We start from the raw sequence: 19707 nt of genomic DNA on the forward strand, positions 1-19707 counted from the left end.
GCCCCCCTGTCTCAGTATGTGTAGACCATGTCTCTCCTTAACGCTCCCAAGAGGCTTCAAAGCATGCTCCTGACTCTGCACAACTACAGCCTGAAGGTCATTTACAAGTCAGGACCAGAGATGTACATCAGCAACACACTGAGCAGGGCAACAGCACAATGTACAGGCAGAGGCACTGCCTATCAGCGGCATGCCATCTGTTCACTACAGCAGGAACAACAAGATGTTCAACAGATCAATCAGGCAGACTACTTAAACGTCACAGATCACCGCCTAGCCCAGATCAGGCAACACACTGACAAGGATGAACACCTACAGTCACTGAAGTCCATGGCTCTCGCATGTTGGCCATACCTGAAAGAGGAGACGCCTTTCACAGTGAGAGAATACTGGACCTTTCGAGATGAGATCAGCGTGCAAAATGGCGTCTTGTTCAGAGGTCAGAAGGTCATTATTCCCAAATGACAACATCCAGAGATGCTTACCCGCATACACACCAGTCACATTGGAGGTGACGCATGCTACCGCCAGGCTCGTGAAACATTATACTGGCCAAACATGCAAGCAGAAATTAAAGACTTTGTCAGCAGCTGTACCACGTGCAACGAGTACGCTCATGAACAGCAAAAGGAAACCATGATGTCACACGAACTGCCCACAAGGGCCTGGCAAATCGTCAGCATGGACTTATTCAGCCACAGACAAAAGGACTATCTTCTCATTGTTGATCACTACTCGGACTTTTGGGAAATTGAACTGCTCCCTGACTTGTCTGCAGAGATGATCATAAAGCGCTGCAAGGCGCAGTTTGCAATGCAAGGTCAGCCTGAAAAGGTAATCATAGACAATGGCCCACAATTCACTGCACAGTTCAAGCGTTTCGCCTCAGAATGAGAGTTTGACCATGTGACCTCCTCTCCATGACACCCAAAAGCAAATGGCAAGGCAGAGTCAGCTGTCAAGATTGCAAAAAACCTGTTAAGCAGGGCCTTGCGTGACAGCAACGGCCCATGGAAAGCGATCTTACAGTGGAGGAACACACCCACCGAAAACATGGACAGCAGTCCAGCACAACGCCTTCTGTCCAGACGTCTAAAGACTACCATCCCTGTATCTAACAAGCTACTTGAGCCCTGCGTCATGGTTGGCGTCACAGACAAACTGAGTCACAGAAAGCAGCTCGCTAAGTGCTTCTACGACCGGACTGCTCGAGACCTACCAGAGCTGGAGGTGGGTGAAACGATAAGGATGAAACCGCTGCCGGGAGACCACACAGCACTTTGGAGGCTGGGCACGTGCCTACAGAGAGTTGCACCACGTTCATACCTGGTGGATGTCGGTGGCTCCCTCTATCGTCTCAATCGGGTGGATCCACCATACACTCACCTAGATGAGCTGGATCACAGTCCAGGCCTAAGGGTAAGAGGCGCAGAATTGAGACATGAGATAACTGAAGGTGAGGCTTCTACCCCACCAAGCTCTCCAGATCGTGGCCTTATTCCTACCCCTGTCAGAGCCAATACTTACTCACGGGTGGGTCGGCTGTGCAAGCCACCCGGACAGGCTTACTCTGTAAGCAAGAGACTGCGTTAACTTGTCCTCTTTTTTTATAAACAGAGGAAGATGACAACTGAAGTAAAAAGAAAATGTCATGCTTTTTCAATTGTTATGACTTGACTGTTAAGAACTTAATGTTATGCCGTTATGTTTGCACTTTCTATTTAAAAGGATGATGTTACAGAGTCTAGTTGATAGGTAATCGACTAGCCGGACTATTCCCCGGACTCCGCGTGTAGGGATTTGTACAATGCATGAACAAGGCTATTGAACTTGACATTGGTGTCTGTCTTTATCCCTTTATCCAACATATCATACTGAAACAAACCCTTGCTTGACAAAATAACGGAATAGATCGCTCGAATGAATGCTTCAATCTAGTTGACATCGGTGAAGTTTTCTCTGTCGCTTCCACGCAGCGAAGACTTTTAGGGACTGTGGAGAAAATACAAAAAAGAAAAAAGAAAAAGGGAAATATTTTCTGTGCAAACTATCAAAATGACATCAGTTTGACCGGTTGTGGTGAAAAAGAGAACTGTGAAAACGGCCCAACGCGTTTCTGATAATATTTCAGTTCGGCTTCAATGCAAATTTTATGTGGTTGAAATAGTATCAACTTTTATGGTGAAGACAGCACATCTACCTGTCACGCCGTGACCTTAGAGATCCTTTTTATGTCTCTATTTTGGTTTGGTCAGGGCGTGAGTTGGGGTGGGCATTCTATGTTCACCTGTCTATGTTTTGTATTTCTTTGGTTTTTGGCCTGGTGTGGTTCTCACTTTTCTCATTCCCCCCTTCTGACACCCAGGTGGCAACATGCATCTCTATGTGCCTGGCAGATATCTCAGCTTGGATGTCGGCCCACTACCTCAAGCTTAACCTCGACAAGACAGAGCTGCTCTTCCTCCCAGGGAAGGCCTGCCCTCTCCAAGACCTGTCCATCACGGTTGACAACTCCACAGTGTCCCCCTCCCAGTGTGTAAAGAACATTGGTGTGACCCTGGACAACATTCTGTCGTTCTCTGCAAACATCAAAGCAGTGACTCGCTCCTGCAGGTTCATGTACTACAACAGCCATAGAATACGACCTTTCATCACACAGGAAGTGATGCAGGTCCTAATCCAGGTGATTATCATATCCTGTCTGGACTACTGCAACTCTTTTGTTGGCTGGGCTCCCGCTGCTTGTGCCATCAAACCCCTGCAACTTCTCCAGAATGCCGCAGCTCACCTGGTGTTCAACCTTCTTAAGTTCTCCCATGTCACCCCGCTCCTCCGCACACTCCACTGGCTTCCAGTTGAAGATCACATCCACTACAAGACCATGGTGCTTACCTACGGAGTAGCAAGAGGTACTGCCCCTCTCTACCTTCAGGTTATGCTCAAACCCTACACCCCAACCCGAGCAATCTGTTCTGCCACCTCTGGTCTCTTGGCCCTCCCACCCCTACAGGAGATCAGCTCCTGCTCAGTGCTGTCAAAGCTCTTCTCTGTACTGACACCCCAATGGTGGAACCTGATGCTAGGACAGTAGAGTCCCTACCCGTCTTCCGAAAACATATGAAACCCTAACTCATCAAAGAGTATTATAGCCCTTTCCTGCAGTCAAATTATTTAGTGGCTTCATGGGTGGAATGTTAAAGATATTTTTCATAATTTCATAATGAATAAACATTATTTCTTAAAACCTGGCCGAAAATCTGGTGTTTCTATGTCAAACGGTTTTGTTGTATTTCAGTCTTCCGTGATGCATTTAAAGTGTAATATTGGGATGCAAACTGAAAATGGAATACATTTCAACTCTATATTTGACATGGTACAGGTGTCTTATTTTTTGTAAGCCCATAACCATGTGTGTGAGGTGTATACTTTTGTTTCAAATGAGATTTCTTTAAGACTACCAAGAAACACTGTGACCCTGATTTAGCCCACTGCAGTAGAATGTAAAACAAGACATCTCAGTCTTACACTCCCCCCTCCCCTGACTTTGCACTAACTTTCTTTATTGAGGAAAAATATACTTACTACGAATGTGATATGTGGTTGTCTCACTTCGCTATTTTAAAATGATTGCATTAACTCATAGTTGATCTGGATAAATGACTAAAATGTCAAAAGTAAATCTGCAGAAAGGTGAAAGAAGTTTGGGAAACTTGGAGCTGTTATGTATGACATGTAATTTATGTTAGCAGCTAGCCTTTGTTCTCCACTTCCCCTCTATTATCTATATCTTCCTGGTATGATAGTGTCCTGTCCATCATCACAAATAGCAAGTGCCAGACTGGACACAATGGACAGCTCTCAAAGAGAGATAGTGGTAGACTATGGAGATGTCTGGGGCCACTGTTTCTATCAATAAAGATGTTAGAGGAATACAATGTGTTTTAGGGGACCAGTTTCACAATGGAGCCGAAATCTATGAAAATGAAGAGCCTATCCATGAAAATGACTGGAGAAACAAGACTGAGGATGCAGTGACCCAAGTGACCACACCACAACCTGAACACTCAGGTAAGGTACACACACACACACACACACACACACACACACACACACACACACACACACACACACACACACACACACACACACACACACACACACACACACACAAATATACTATACACATATTTTCTTGTGTCCACAGAGCATGATAACACAGGAAAGAGACCCTTCCTAGTTGCTGCAGTGTGTCTGGGGCTGCTGTGTGTTCTACTGGCCGGGATAATCGGCCTGTCTGTCCACTGTAAGTCTTAAGTTATCATTTCTACAAATCACCAGCAGGTCTGTGATTATCTCCATTAGCTATACTTTTCTGTTGTTGTGACAGATGATGGGGTCTCTAAGAGCTTCTTAGCCTATAAGACCAACTCATCTGCAGAGAGCCCTGAAGCCTTCTTCACAACATTTGAACCGCTCTCCTTGAAGTTCTTGATGATCCGATGAATGGTTGATTTAGGTGCAATCTTACTGGCAGCAATATCCTTGCCTGTGAAGCCCTTTTTGTGCAAAGCAATGATGATGGCACGTGTTTCCTTGCAGGAAACCATGGTTGACAGAGGAAGAACAATGATTCCAAGCACCACCCTCCTTTTGAAGCTTCCAGTCTGTTATTCGAACTCAATCATCATGACAGAGTGATCTCCAGCCTTGTCCTTGTCAACACTCACACCTGTGTTAACGAGAGAATCACTGACATGACGTCAGCTGGTCCTTTTGTGGCAGGGTTGAAATGCAGTGGAAATGTTTTTTTGGTATTCAGTTCATTCATTTGCAGGGCAAAGAGGGACTTTGCAATTAATTGCAATTCATCTGATCACTCTTCATAACATCCTGGAGTATATGCAAATTGCCATCATACAAACTGAGGCAGCAGACTTTGTGTCATTCTCAAAACTTTTGGCCACGACTGTATATTGTTTACACATATTGAACCCCTACTTCCATTTATTTGTATGGGTCCCATGACTCTCATGTTTGTGAGAGTCCCAAGTTTCCAGAGTGGTCATATTAGTTAGTAGGCTGAACCATTCAGATGCTGCAGATGTTTTTATGAGAAGACCGATTTTGTCTTCTGTCTGACAAACAGCACTTTCCACTACAGATGCTGAAAGGCGACATAGGCGTATGTGGTGGATTGAGAGTCTAAGCCGTTTGCCCTTTTTTTGGGGTAGGTGCAAAACTACTTCCATACTTCCATTCATTTTCTACCGGTACCAGTTACCTTCAAAATAGTTCCATGATACTTGTGTGGGTCGTAGAGCAAAACGGAGAACACCATCGTGTTTGTGAGAGTCTCATCTATACATATTATTTAGTAGGCCAACCCGTTCGGACGCTACAGATGTTTTCATGAGAAGACAGTTTTTCGGGATGTTTCACGGTCTGACAAAATGCAGTTGTAACTCGGACACCTTCCACCGTAAATGTGGAAGGCCACTATAGGCAGATACGGTAGATTGAGAAGCAGCCCATGTAAAAAACAGATATCTCTAGCTTAAACTGACAGATTTTGAAGGGCATTTCTTCGTTATGTTACTTACATTGATGCTCCTTGCATCAATAGACTAGATACTACTGACCATGCGCACAGTCAAAGTGTAAAGACTCAATATCGCTAAACAAGAGAATGCATAAGTGTTGAAGTGGTTTGGTTGCCAGGGGAGGCAGGTGAGGGGAGGATGGCTCATAATAATGGCTGGAATGGAGTGAATGGAGTAGTATCAAACACATGGAAACCATGGAAACCATGTGTTTGATACCATTCTATTCCAGCCATTACCATGAGCCCTTCCTCCCCAATTATGGTGCCACCAGCCAGCTGTGGTTGAATCCAGCCTTATCTTTGTGTGTTTTCTCCAGCCTCTGGAGGAAAGGAGAGCCCAACGATGGGGATGGAGAGGGAGAAGAGGACCGAGATGTTTTTTCTCTCTCTCTCCAACAAAGCGATATATTGGCTGTGTGAGAAGGTATCTTGTCAGTGAAAATACTGGTATTGAGTTTATTGTATAAACCTTTTTCAAACCTCTTCTCAGGGACCCCCAGCCTTCCATGTATTTGAACTATTCCAGAACTAAGTAGCACACCTGATTCAACTTGTCAACTAATCATGAAGCCTTTAACTATTCGAATCAGGCATGCTAGATCAGGGCTACAACATTTAATGTCTGGGACTCCAGAGTAGAGGTTTGAAAAAGGCTGCTTTAATCTATGGTATGCTGAGAAATGACAGATATACTGTAAAATGTCCATTATTCTATTTGAAAACTCATTGGTTATGTCTTGTTTTTAGACCCAAATTAATAAACAAACAACACAGCATCAGCTTAGTTCATTTATTCATCAGGCACAGTTCTGGGGGTGTTCAACCCCAGCGTCCTCCTGCTGGACCCCAGCTCTGACACACTCTACCTGGGAGCCAGAGGCCCCATCCTGGCCCTGCACACCTCCAACCTGAGGGAGGGAGGGAGAGAGAGATGGGAGAGAGAGAGAGAGGAGGGAGGGAGGGAGGGAGGGAGGGAGGGAGGGAGGGAGGGAGGGAGGGAGGGAGAAAGAGGAAGATACAGAGAGAGGGAGAGAGAGAGAGAGAGGGAGAGGGGGAGAGGGGGAGGAAGGGAGGGAGACTTCTTCACTTGACTGAGTGTGTGTGTGTTTATCTGTGCTGCATATTGATTTCTTAACCAACCGGCAGAGAATCAAGTGTGTATTTGCACCCCATTGGAGGACAGAAATAGGAGGGGAGCCAATCAGGGACAGCAGGGGTGGGGCCCCACCTACTATGAGAATCAGCTGGTGATGAGTGACGCCTGTCGGTCAATTTAAGACAAGACGTCAACTTTGCTCTGTAACAGTACTGTGGAGCCAGCTAGTCAATCCTTATTTGGCCATATTATTGGTCAGAAGCCATGTTGGACTGCTAGAAGTATTCTATGGAAGAACATTCCAGAACATTAATTGTATAATTCCATGATGCCTTATGTTGTCTATTTCTGAAAGTAGTAAATGTTGTAATGTTTTTACATGATTTTGAATGTTTCAGGGAAATTGGTCGTTTCGGGTATCACTTTATTTGTGGCTCTATGTGCCACCTCGGAGGAAGTAATTAAGCATAACTTTATTGAACAATTAAACTTGTCATGTAATATTATAGATTAATCCATGGCCCATTTTATAACTTCACTTTGTCTAAACGTAGGATGTTAATAGTTCAAACAAAAAATACATGACGAATACAGTATTCATGCTCAATGATTTTCTTTATTCATGTTGAAAAAAGCTGCAGAAGGCATATAAGTTCTTTAAAGTCTCTTATGGAGTCTGATACACAGGCTAATACACACATCTTAATAATCACTATTTCATGTAGTCAGGATGAGGTTTGTATGTAACATCCACAAATAAACCAATTAACTTATTACAATAGAAACTATAGTCACTTAACATTTTATCGTATTTATTTGTGTAAGAAGCATAAGAATAAAAAGCCAAGCTGGTTGAATTACATCCTCTTTAGGGACAATGACTCAATGTGAGTTTTCTTAATTAATAATTGGCTTCTTAAACATTTTGCAATTCAGGTTACTCTTGGCTATTTTGGTGCTCTGTAGTTTGTTCACAACATCACACCAAAGTGTTGGATCATCTTCTTTCTTGAGCACGTCAGTAACTTTGAACTCTTCATAGGGTGGAATCAACACCTCATCTTCTTTTGTCCCCATTTTGTGGAAGGACTTAAGGTAAGCGCCAAAACACGTCTTTATTTCAAAGCAGGACTTCTCTCCAAATTCAGAATTGTCCTTGTTAAGAGAGCTGGAGGCAAAGTAGCCAAATCTAATTTTTTGGTCAACTTTACCCACAAACATCATTTTGGTTCTTCTGTATGTGGTGTGACAAGGTTGTTGTTTTTTTTTCAGGAGGTGAATGGCGTCAGTCAGGAGGAAATGCAGGGAGTGGAACTGGAAGGAGGTTGTATACTCTGTTCCACTGGTCCGGACTGCTTTGTTGAACTCTGAGTGTAGTGCAGGATGACCTGCTGTGTAAGCACAGATAGCCTTAATATGATTATGTGAAAGTTTGTCTTTAGAATTGTACTTGGACTTGGTATTTGCACAACTTTCTGCCCACTTCCAGGCATTTTTGAAGGGCTCTTTGTTTTCATGTATAAGATATTCCTTCTCCACCTTGTTGTACATTTGTTCAGTGCAACCGTTATACATGTCGTCAACAGAGTTAGGGACCATGTCTAAGGGTATGCTGGAATTGAGACCAGGCTGATGGAGATGAACCTTCGGAGAATACAGAGGAACAGTTTTATATATATTACTATTATATATATTTTTTTACTGTAACAATCTTGTTCTCAGATTAAAAGTAGCATGACTATATGCTGGAAGTACCATCTTGGAGTCCACATCTTACCATCTTGGAGTTCACACCCAGAGTCCAATCATGGAAGACACACAGCACAGCAAAGGTCAGGATGATTTCTCTCCTCATGACTTCAACACCTGTAGTAAAACAACATGTACAGGAGACAAATACCAATCAGCATAACAGTACCCAACATGATACAACATAGCTTTGATATTATTCACTTTTAATAAATAGAAAAATAGGATTAATTGCAATAGCACCATATAGGAGCTGATAGTAAACAAAAACATGCTGGCAATCATTATATTCATTATAGAAATAGCTTTGATATTATTCACTTCTAAAAATGTATAGGAGTTTTTGGAATGCCACCATTTAATAAAAGTTTTATTGTGAAGTAAAACTACTGTCAATCAAGTCTCATTCAATGATTGTCTTGCTACTTTTTTCCAATTGACCGCAGAATGATGACAGATATACGTAAACTCTATAGAGAAAGGAAGGAAACCGCTCAGGGATTTCACAATGAGGCCAATGGTGACTTTAGAACAGTTAAAGATTTTAATGTCTGTGATGGTAGAAAACTGAGCATGGATCAACAGCATTGTACTCACTCCACAACACTAACCTAATTGACAGATAGAGAAGGAAGCCTGTACAGAATACAATGTTGCAAAACATGCGACCTGTTTGCAATAAGACACTAAAGTAAAACTGCGAAAAATATTGCAAATAAATGAATTATATCCTGAATACAAAGTGTTATATGAGGGGGAAAATCCAACACAACAAATCACTGAGTACCACTTGTCATATTTTCAAGCATGGTGATGGCTGCATCATGTTATGGGTATTATTGTCATTGACAAGGTCTAGGGAGTTTTTGGGGGGAATACAGCTAAGCACAAGAAAAATCCAAGAGTAAAATCTTGCTCAGTCTGCTTTCCACCAGACACTGAGAGATAAATTCACCTTTCAACAGGAAATAACCTAAAACACAAGGCCAAATATACATTGGAGTTGTTTAACCAGATGACATTGAATGTTCTTGAGTGGCCTAGTTACAGCTTTGACTAAATCGTCTTGAAAATCTATGGCAAGGTTAGAAAATGACTATCTAGCAATGATCAACAACCAACTTGATTGAGCTTTAAGAATTAAACAATTTTTTTGCAAATATTGTACAACACAGGTAGGCAAAGTTCTTAACTTATCCAGAAAGACTCACAGCTGTAATTGCTGTCAAAATTGATTCTAACATGTATTGACTCAGGGGGTTGAATACTTATCTAATCAAGATGTATTTGTGTTTTATTTTTCATTAACTTTTCACAAATGTAAAATCATTTCTTCCACTTTGACACCTCATAGTATTTTGTGTAAATCTTTGACCAAAAAATTACATTTAAATCCATTTCATTCCCGCTTTGTAACACAACTCAATGTGGAAAAATTAAAGGGCCGTGAATATCTTCGGAAGGCACTGTACAGTAGCTAGGTGAGACAACCACATATTACAGTCAAATATAAAGGATAAAAACATTCCATTGCAGCTAAACAGTGGATACAATGGATTTATAGCATTTTGCAAAAACAAAAAAATCATAGCTACATTAGCTACAACAATCTAGTAGTATTTAATTAGTACTACTGATATAAACTCTATAGAGAAATAAAAACATTAGCTACGTACAACAACCTAGTGTCATTTGCTTAGTACTACTGATATAAACTCTATAGAGAAATAATGAATACTACTACTGACAGTACTATATCTGATACCACCACTGTTGTTGTAACATCTTATCAGATTATAATGATCTGATAGTTCAACTCACCAGACTGCAGCACAATTGAGGTTGTTTTGTATTGATCAGCTTCAGGACTTGTGTTTGCAACTTTTCTACAAAGGTCTACTTATACCTGGTCAGACATCTGACTAATACAAGCCCACACAACCACAAACATTGTTCCCACACAGAAGTACCAGATCCTATGGTCACACGGTCACAGGCTCTCAGGTTGTGTGAGTAAGTGGTAATGACGTCACAGTTCCAGCGATTTCTCAGTGACACGTTTTAATGTAAAAGATTTGTGAAAGAACCAACCCACTGGTTGAATCAACATTGTTTCCACGTCATTTCAATAAAATTAGGTTGAACCAGCGTGGATGTTGACTTGACGTGTGTGACCATTGGGAAGTATCCTAATATGAATGGAATAGAAAATATTGTCTATTGAACACTTCATAGGAGGGAATCAGCACCTCCTTCTCATGCGGCAGCTGAGAGTACCCCCCCCCCCCCCAGTGGGGCACCAAGGTAGGTGGTGATCTCAAAACAGGAGCGAGTTCCAAGGTATTTAGAGGCGATTTGCTTATCTAAAGAGCTGTTGAAATCGCATTGTAGTATTTCGGACACCATAGAAAGCCTCTGGTTCCTCGGAAGGTTTGGAAATGCTTCTTGTTCTTGTTCAGAATTCGTAAGGCATTAGTCAGAAGGTGCAGGGAGTGGTACTTAAATGTTGTGTCGTAGCTCTTATTTTGGGTACTTCGTGGCTTCGTTGAATGACTTGTAAATGTTGGATGTTGCATTCACACACACCTGGATTGTCAGGGAATAGTTTTTAGTTCAGTTCTGGTTTGTAATGTAAATGTCAATGTAAAATGCACATAAAATCAACAGTGTAACGTTTGGATTTAGTCTTGTGAGGTGACCTGTTGTGTCCTCACCTTTAGTCTAATCATTGTTCCATAGTCTCCCAACTGTTCCCTTTTAAGTGCTACCATGGTTATGCATATATCTTCTGTAAGAAATACTTCAATTTAGCCCTATCCATATAGGTCAGTTCCCACGAGTGAAAGTGGTTAATGGTATTAAATGTTTTTTAATATTTCATAAAATATTTCACATTTGATCAAATGTGAAATGATACCAGTCATCAGTCAATCATCAGGGTGACTTCTGACTACTGTTGATCTCTTTCCCACTAACAGGTATCTTTTTCTAGTTTTTTTTCCACTCAGAACCCACACTAAAGTTTGAGCCCACTTGAAGGTGTGACAGAGTCATCATCACACTGAGTTTAGTGTAAACCACAACCACAACACAAACAACCTGACAAAGATAAATGTCATTAAGTTAGCCAGATGTAACTATGCAGGTGTCAGTATTGCTGTAATAGACATTCATGATCATTTCCATCTCTTAGAGATATTGTGTTTTATAGTGGTGTCAAAGCAACAGTTAGTGTCAAAGTAACAGTTTAGTCAGTATGTTGTTATGCTCTGCTGAATGCAAAAAAAGCTGCTTCTCCGGTTTGATTTTGCACCATTTTGCAACTTGCAATTCAAGTCACTCTAAACTTCAGTGCTCACTAATGTGTAGACAACTTCATGTCAGTCTTTTTTTTTTGTGGCAGTACCAAGTATCCTTATTTGAATAGAATAGGTTATCAAGAAGCTTTCAGGAACCATCATGTTGACTAGCAGAGACCACAGAGGCCATATAGTGGCAGTTAACAGTCATAACAACATACTGACTAAACTGTTGCTTTGACACAAACATAAATCCAAATATCTTGATCTAATGAACTGTCATAACCTACTGACTAAACTGTTACTTTGACACTAACTGTTGTTTTGACACTACTATAAAACACAATATCTCTAAGAGATGGAAATGATCATGAATATCTTATACAGTAATGATGACACCTGCATAGTTACATCTGGGAAACTGAATGACATTTATCTTTGTCAGGTTGTTTGTGTTGTGGTTTGCACCAAATTCAGTCTGATGAGGACTCTGTCACACCATCAAGAGGGCCTCAAACTTTAGCGTGGGTTTTGAGTGGTCAAGTCACTCTAAACTCCAGTGCTCACTAAAGTGCAGACAACTTCACGTCAGTCTTTTTTTGTGGCAGTACCAAGTATCCTAATTTGAATAGAATAGGACAGAATAGAATATAATAAAATAGAACATCTTTATTGTCCATTAAAATATATCACATTTGGTAAACGTGGAATGATAAAAAATAACTGTATACCTATGGATGTGTAGCTAGCTACACTATGTAGTCGATCTGTATCTGTATGGACCCTAAAACGTTTGTGTAACGTGGGTCGTATAAAGGGGACCAAGGCGCAGCATGTATAGTGCTCATATTCACTTTTATTATGCAGACACTAGATCAAAACGACCGACAGCAGTTCCGTCAGGTGAACATACACTAAACGGAAAACAACCACCCACAAAACACAAGTGAAACAACATAAACTAAATATGGCCTCCAATTAGAGACAACGACAACCATCTGCCTCTAATTGGAGGTCATGCCAAAAAAACAACATAGAAATAGAAAAATGTGATACTTGAACATAGAAATAGACAACATAGAACAAACACAAAAACACCCCCTGTTACGCCCTGACCACTGTACCATAGAAAATAACAACTTATATTGGTCAGGACATGACAGTACCCCCCCTCCCCCCTCCAAATGCAAAACTAAACAAAAAAAAAAAAAAAAAAACAACCCCAAACCTAAAGGGAGGGAAGGGAGGGTGAAAAAATGTCTATGGCGGCGGCTCTGGTTCCGGGCGTAGTACCCCCACCGCCCGCTGATCCCCCCGTTACTGTTTGTCTGGAGGAACCAGACCATGGATCATCTTCGGAGGCTTCGGGCCGCCAACTGCCGCCGAAGACTCTGGGCTAAAAGCCGCCGCTGAAGGCTCTGGGTTTCAGACCACCGCTGAAGGCTCTGGGTTGCAGACCACCGCTGAAGGCTCTGGGTTGCAGACCACCGCTGAATGCCGAGTGCTCACAGCAGACACTGGCTGTACCGGGTTATGGATGCGCACTGGAGGGGAGTGCGAGGAGCAGGAATTGGTCTCACCGGACTGGGAAGACGCACTAATGGCCGAGTGCTCACAGCATGCACTGGCTGTACTAGGTTATGGATGCGCACTGGAGGGCGAGTGCGGGGAGCAGGAACAGGATGTACTGGGCTGGGCTGGGCAGGCGTACTGGAGGCCTGGTGCGTGGGGCTGGCTTAGGAGGCGCCAGACTAGTAACACGCACCTCAGGGCTAGTGAGGGGAGCAGGAACAGGACGTACTAATGGCCGAGTGCTCACAGCAGGCACTGGCTGTACCGGGTTACGGATGCGCACTGGAGGGCGAGTGCGGGGAGCAGGAACAGGACGTACTGGGCTACGCAGGCGTACTGGAGGCCTGGTGCGTGGGGCTGGCTTAGGAGGAACAGGACGTACTGGATTATGGAGGCGTACCGGAGAGAGAGTGCGAGAGGCAGGCACATGCTCACCACAATAAGCACGGGGAGTTGGCTCAGGGCTCACCCCTGGCCCAGTCAAACTACCGTGTGCCCCCCCCCCCCAAAAAAATGTGGGGGCTGCCTCTCGTTCTTCCCCGGTAGCCTCCGATATCTTTCAATAACTTGCCCCCAAGTCCAGTTTCTCCTCTCCATCCATTCCATGTATGACCAGGTGTCCATCTCTGCCTGGGCACGCCGCTTGATCCAGTCAGGGTGGGTAGTTCTGTAACGCGGGTCGTACAAAGGGGACCAAGGCGCAGCGTGTATAGTGCTCATATTCACTTTTATTATGCAGACACTAGAACAAAACGACCGACAACAGTTCCGTCAGGTGAACATACACTAAACAGAAAACAACCACCCACAAAACACAAGTGAAACAACATCAACTAAATATGGCCTCCAATTAGAGACAACGACAACCAGCTGCCTCTAATTGGAGGTCATGCCAAAAAACAACATAAAAATAGAAAAACTAGATACTCAAACATAGAAATAGATAACATAGGACAAACACAAAAACACCCCCTGTCACGCCCTGACCATAGAAAATAACAACTTATATTGGTCAGGACGTGACAGTTTGGTATGAACATTAGTTCAGAACCTATAAACCTCAGTAATTATAGTTGTTGTATTGACTTCAAGTCTGAATGGCATTAATGAAGCCTATGGATTGAGTAGAATATATTAACCTCTCTAGGGCAGGTGGCACCAAATCGTCCCACCTACGTAACAGCCAGTTGAATCCTGTGGCGCGATTTTCAAATACCTTAGAAATGCTATTACTTCAATTTCTCAAACATATGACTATTTTACAGCTATTTTAAGACAAGACTCTCGTTAATCTAACCACACTGTCCGATTTCAAAAAGGCTTTACAACGAAAGCAAAACATTCGATTATGTCAGCAGAGCACCCAGCCAGAAATAATCAGACACCCATTTTTCAAGCTAGCATATAATGTCACAAAAACCCAGAAGACAGCTAAATGCAGCACTAACCTTTGATGATCTTCATCAGATGACACACCTAGGACACACCCCACACACACACACACACACACACACACACACATTTCTAACTGTCCCTAACCGGTATCTTTTGTGATCTTTCCCCCCTCAGAAACCCCCGCTAACAAGTTTGAGGCCCTCTTGAAGGTGTGAGACGGACAGTCATCAGGTTGAGTTTGGTGTAAACCACAACACACAAATAACCTAACAAAGATAAGATAAATGTCATTTAGTTCCAAAATTAACTTTGCATGTGCCACTACTGTATTAGATATTCATTATTATGTCCATCTTTTAGGTACACATATTGTTTTATATTAATGTCAAAGACACTGTTTAGTGTCAAAGTGGATAGGCAGTAGGTTGTATGATTGTTCACTGCCTTTTCTCTGTTAGTCAACACATGGTTGCTGAAAGGGTTCTTGATAACTGAACCCCGCTCCCTCTCTCCTCTAACCCCTGTCATAACAATATCCATGATCCAGGATGAGTACATTGCAAACACCTGCCAGACCTCAAAACTCTTGGATAGGTGTTTAACATAGTTTAGGGTTAGGATAAGGGTTAAGGTTAGGGTTATGGCTATTGTTACGGTTAGTAGATAGTTAGTTGAAATGTTACTGAAGCCTCGTTTCCATTTGCACTTTGAAGCCAGACACAGAGCCATGTATTTAGCTTGCTAACGTTAGCTAGCTAGCTAATTGATTAGCGTCATCGCTAGCATAACAGACTAGCTAGCTGTATTCCTACCTTGCTAGCCATGGCATTGGCTATATGATGGAGCTAGCTAGCTAGCTTTCAATACGACCTGGCCAGTTAAAATTCCTGCTAGCTCTCGTTAGCTCATTCAAAAATAAATGAATGATCTAGCTATGATGCTAATTCATATCATGTCTGACTACAACAGTGTTGCTTATCCATGTGCAAGCTAACAGCAACAAGCCTATACAAGCTAGCTGAACGTGGTATCAGCATCCAGCAGTGATCAGCTAATGCTTGCATAGTAACGACGTCACCAGCACAATTTTTAATCGAGCTGGTACCAGTTGTGAAACTGGGCTGCTGTCACGTCCTGACCATGGTAAGCTGTTATTTCCTATGGTAGAGTGGTCAGGGCGTGACAGGGGGTGTTTTTCTATGTTTTGTATTTCTATGTTTAGGTTCTAGTTTTCTATTTCTATGTTGTTGTTTTTTGGGATGATCTCCAATTAGAGGCAGCTGGTCCTCGTTGTCTCTAATTGGAGATCATACTTAAGTAGGGTTTCTTTCCAGCTGTGTTTGTGGGTAGTTGTTTTCTGTTTAGTTTTCTGTACCTGACAGAACTGTGCACTTTCGTTTTCCCTTTGTTATTTTTGTTTGAGTGTTTGTTAGATTCAAAATAAAGATCATGAACACGTGCCATGTTGCACTTTGGTCTACTCCTTACGACGAGCGTCACAGAACTACCCACCACAACTGGATCAAGCAGCGTGCCCGGAAGGAGATGGATTCCTGGTCTCTGGAGGAGTTGCGAGAGAGGATAGACTGGAGTTGGGCGCAAGTATTGGAGAGATACAGAAGCCTGCCGGGGAAGCACGAGAGGCAACCCCCAAAAAAACATTTTTTTTTTTGTGGGGGGGTGGCACACGGGTAGATTGGCGAAGTCAGGGTTGAGACCTGAGCCAACTCCCCATGCTAATCATGGTGAGCATGTGCCTGCTCCTCGCACTCTCCCTCCAGTGCGCCTCTTTACGGCCCAGTATACCCTGTGCCAGCTCTGCTCACCCGGTCTCCAGTGCGTCTCCCCAGTCCGGTGAGACCTGTTCCAGCTCCACGAAAGAAGCCTCCAGTGATGATCTATGATCCGAAGCCTCCAGTGATGATCCATGGCACGAAGCCTCCAGTGATGATCCATGGCCCGGAGCCTGTAGGGATGATCCATGGCACGAAGCCTCCAGTGATGATCCATGGCCCGGAGCCTGTAGGGATGATCCATGGCACGAAGCCTCCAATGATAATCCATGGCCCGGAGCCTGTAGGGATAATCCATGGCAAGAAGCCTGTAGGGATGATCCATGGCAAGAAGCCTGTAGGGATGATCCATGGCCCGGAGCCTGTAGAGATGATCCATGGCACGGAGCCTGTAGCGACAGTCCCCAGTCCGGAACCTCCAGCGACGCTCCCCAGTCCGGAGCCTCCAGCGACGCTCCCCAGTCCGGAGCCTCCAGCGACGCTCCCCAGTCCGGTGCCTCCAGCGACGCTCCCCAGTCCGGTGCCTCCAGCGACGCTCCCTAGTATGGAACCTCCTGAGACGGCCTGCAGCCCGGAACCTCCAGCGGCGGCCTGCAGCCCGGAGCCTCCAGCGGCGGCCTGCAGCCCAGAGCCTCCAGCGGCGGCTTGCAGCCCAGAGCCTCCAGCGGCGGCCTGCAGCCCAGAACCTCCACCGGTGGCCTGCAGCCCAGAACCTCCAGCAGTGGTCTGCAGAACAGAGCCTCCAGCAGTGGTCTGCAGAACAGAGCCTCCGGCGATGATCCATGGTCCGGTGGCACAGAAGCAGAGGGATCAGCGGGCGGAGCGGGGGTTACGCCCCAAACCAGATCTGCCTCCTCTACTGGAGGATTTCGCTGGATGATAAGGTTCTGGGTATGGCACCAGAGCCGCCGTTGACACTTGTTACCCTCCCTACCCTCCCTTTTGTTTTTTGTTTTAGTTTTTTAGTGGCATTCGGAGTCTGCACCTTTAGGGGGGGGGGGGGGGGGGGGTACTGTCACGTCCTGACCATGGTAAGCTGTTATTTTCTATGGTAGAGTGGTCAGGGCGTGACAGGGGCAGTTTTTCTATGTTTTGTATTTCTATGTTTAGGTTCTAGTTTTCTATTTCTATGTTTTTTTGGGGGGGGTGATCTCCAATTAGAGGCAGCTGGTACTCGTTGTCTCTAATTAGAGATCATACTTAAGAAGGGTTTTTTTCCACCTGTGTTTGTGGGTAGTTGTTTTCTGTACCTGACAGAACTGTGCGCTTTCATTTTCCCTTTGTTATTTTTGTTTGAGTGTTTGTTAGATTCAAAATAAAGATCATCAACACGTGCCACGCTGCATCTTGGTCCCCTCTCTACGTCAGCCGTTACAGCTGCACTGGCCCGGGTTTCCCTCGACCCAGCTCCAATTAGAGAATTCCATTCGAGCCAGCTCAAATTTACCCTAATTTGGCCCTAGGGGCTCCCCGAGTGGCGCAGTGGTCTAAGTCACTAAATCTCAGTGCAAGAGGCATTACTGCAGTACCTGGTTATAATTTGGCCCTAACATTAAAGGCCAGTGGATATCGATGGACTATACAGAAAAAGTGTTACCAAATGAAATTACACAGAGATTACAATGTCTATGGTATTTTTTGGCACCTTTCACAATGATTTTGCACAACACTATGTCTGATACCACCACTGTTGTTGTAACATCTTTTGAATTGTCTGATTGTTGAATTCACCAGACTGTAGTATGATAGATGTTGTTTTGTATTGTTCAGTTTCAGGACATTTGTGTTGCAGACTGAAAAGACCTACTTATACCTGGTCAGATTTCTGACTTTACAAGCAGACATACAGTTGAAGTCAGAAGTTTCCATACACTTAGTTTGGAGTCATTAATCTTATGACTCCGATCCCGTGAGCGGGACCGAGTTTGACAATAGCCAGAGCGCCACATTCGAAACCACAAATCTAATAATATTCAATTTCTCAAACATAGGACTATTCTACACCATTTTATAGATACACTTCTCCTGAATCGAATCACGTTGTCCGATTTCAAAAAGGCTTTACAGCGAAAGCAAAACATTACATTATGTTAGGAGAGTACATTGACAAAAATAACCACACAGCCATTTTCTAAGCAACTACATGCATCACAAATACCCAAAACACAGCTAAATGAAGCACTAACCTTTGACGATCTTCATCAGATGACACTCCTAGGACATCATATTACACAATACATGCATTTTTTGTTCGATAAAGTTCATATTTATATATAAAAACAGCATTTTACATTGGCGCGTGATGTTCAGAAAATATTTTCCCTCCAATACTCCCGGTGAACCAGCACCACAATTTACAAAAATACTCTTCATAAACGTTGATAAAATATTATACTGTCATTCAAAGAATTATAGATGAACATCTCGTGAATGCAACCGCATTGCCAGATTTCAAAATAACTTTACTGGGAAGGTATACTTTGCAATAATCTGAGTACTGTGCTCAGAAAAATACACTAGGCGATACAGATCAGCGCCATTTTGGAGTCATCTAAATTCATAAATAGTATTAGAAATATTACCTTTGATGATCTTCATCAGAAGGCACTTCCAGGAATCCCAGGTCCACAACAAATGTTGTTTTGTTCGATAAAGTCCATAATTTATGTCCAAATAGCTCCTTGTTGTTAGCGCGTTCAGTTAGCTACTCAAAATGTAGGAAGCGCGCGTAAAATGTCACGACGAAAAGTAAAAGAAAGTTATATTTCGTTCGTTCAAACATGTCAAACGTTGTATAGCATAAATCTTTAGGGCCTTTTTCAATCAGAACTACAATAATATTCCAACTGGACGATTGCATTGTCTTATAAAACGTTTTGGAACAAAGCAACCTCCCACATGAATTCGCGCCAATGTACTGATGGTCATCCCCGTGGAACCAAATTCCCAGCCTTCTCGTTCGGTCTGTGTTTACCGGAAAAGCCTCAAACAACTTTCTAAAGACTGTTGACATCTAGTGGAAGCCTTGGGAAGTGCTAAATGAGTAACCAGTCACTGTGTGTTTCATAGGCAAAGGCTTGAAAATGATGCCACACATCAGATTTCCACTTCCTGCTAGGATTTGTCTCAGGTTTTTGCCTGCCATATGAGTTCTGTTATACTCACAGACATCATTCAAACAGTTTTAGAAACTTCAGAGTG

At 43.3% G+C, this 19707-nt stretch overlaps 1 protein-coding gene across 1 annotated transcript; it reads right to left on the minus strand.

Moving 5' to 3' along the window:
• Positions 1–7341: 7341 nt before the first annotated feature.
• LOC106602230 (erythroblast NAD(P)(+)--arginine ADP-ribosyltransferase-like) lies at positions 7342–8608 on the minus strand. Its single transcript, XM_014194744.3, has 2 exons — positions 8476–8608; positions 7342–8342 (listed from the first exon to the last, which is right to left on the minus strand). The coding sequence occupies exons 1-2, from the start codon at positions 8551–8553 to the stop codon at positions 7596–7598; spliced, it is 825 nt and encodes a 274-aa protein (XP_014050219.2). The 5' UTR covers positions 8554–8608; the 3' UTR covers positions 7342–7595.
• Positions 8609–19707: the final 11099 nt, after the last annotated feature.

This window comes from Salmo salar, chromosome 04 (genome assembly GCF_965601325.2).
Source record: "Salmo salar chromosome 04, fSalSal1, whole genome shotgun sequence".
Classification (NCBI taxonomy): Eukaryota; Metazoa; Chordata; class Actinopteri; order Salmoniformes; family Salmonidae; genus Salmo; species Salmo salar.

Excerpts from the sequence above, each read along its gene's own strand:
- LOC106602230 (XM_014194744.3), bottom strand. The coding sequence starts at position 8,553 with ATGAGGAGAGAAATCATCCTGACCTTTGCTGTGCTGTGTGTCTTCCAT. Across the intron at positions 8,343-8,475 it reads TGGGTGTGAACTCCAAGATG|GTTCATCTCCATCAGCCTGG; the intron begins GTAAGATGTGGA and ends TATTCTCCGAAG.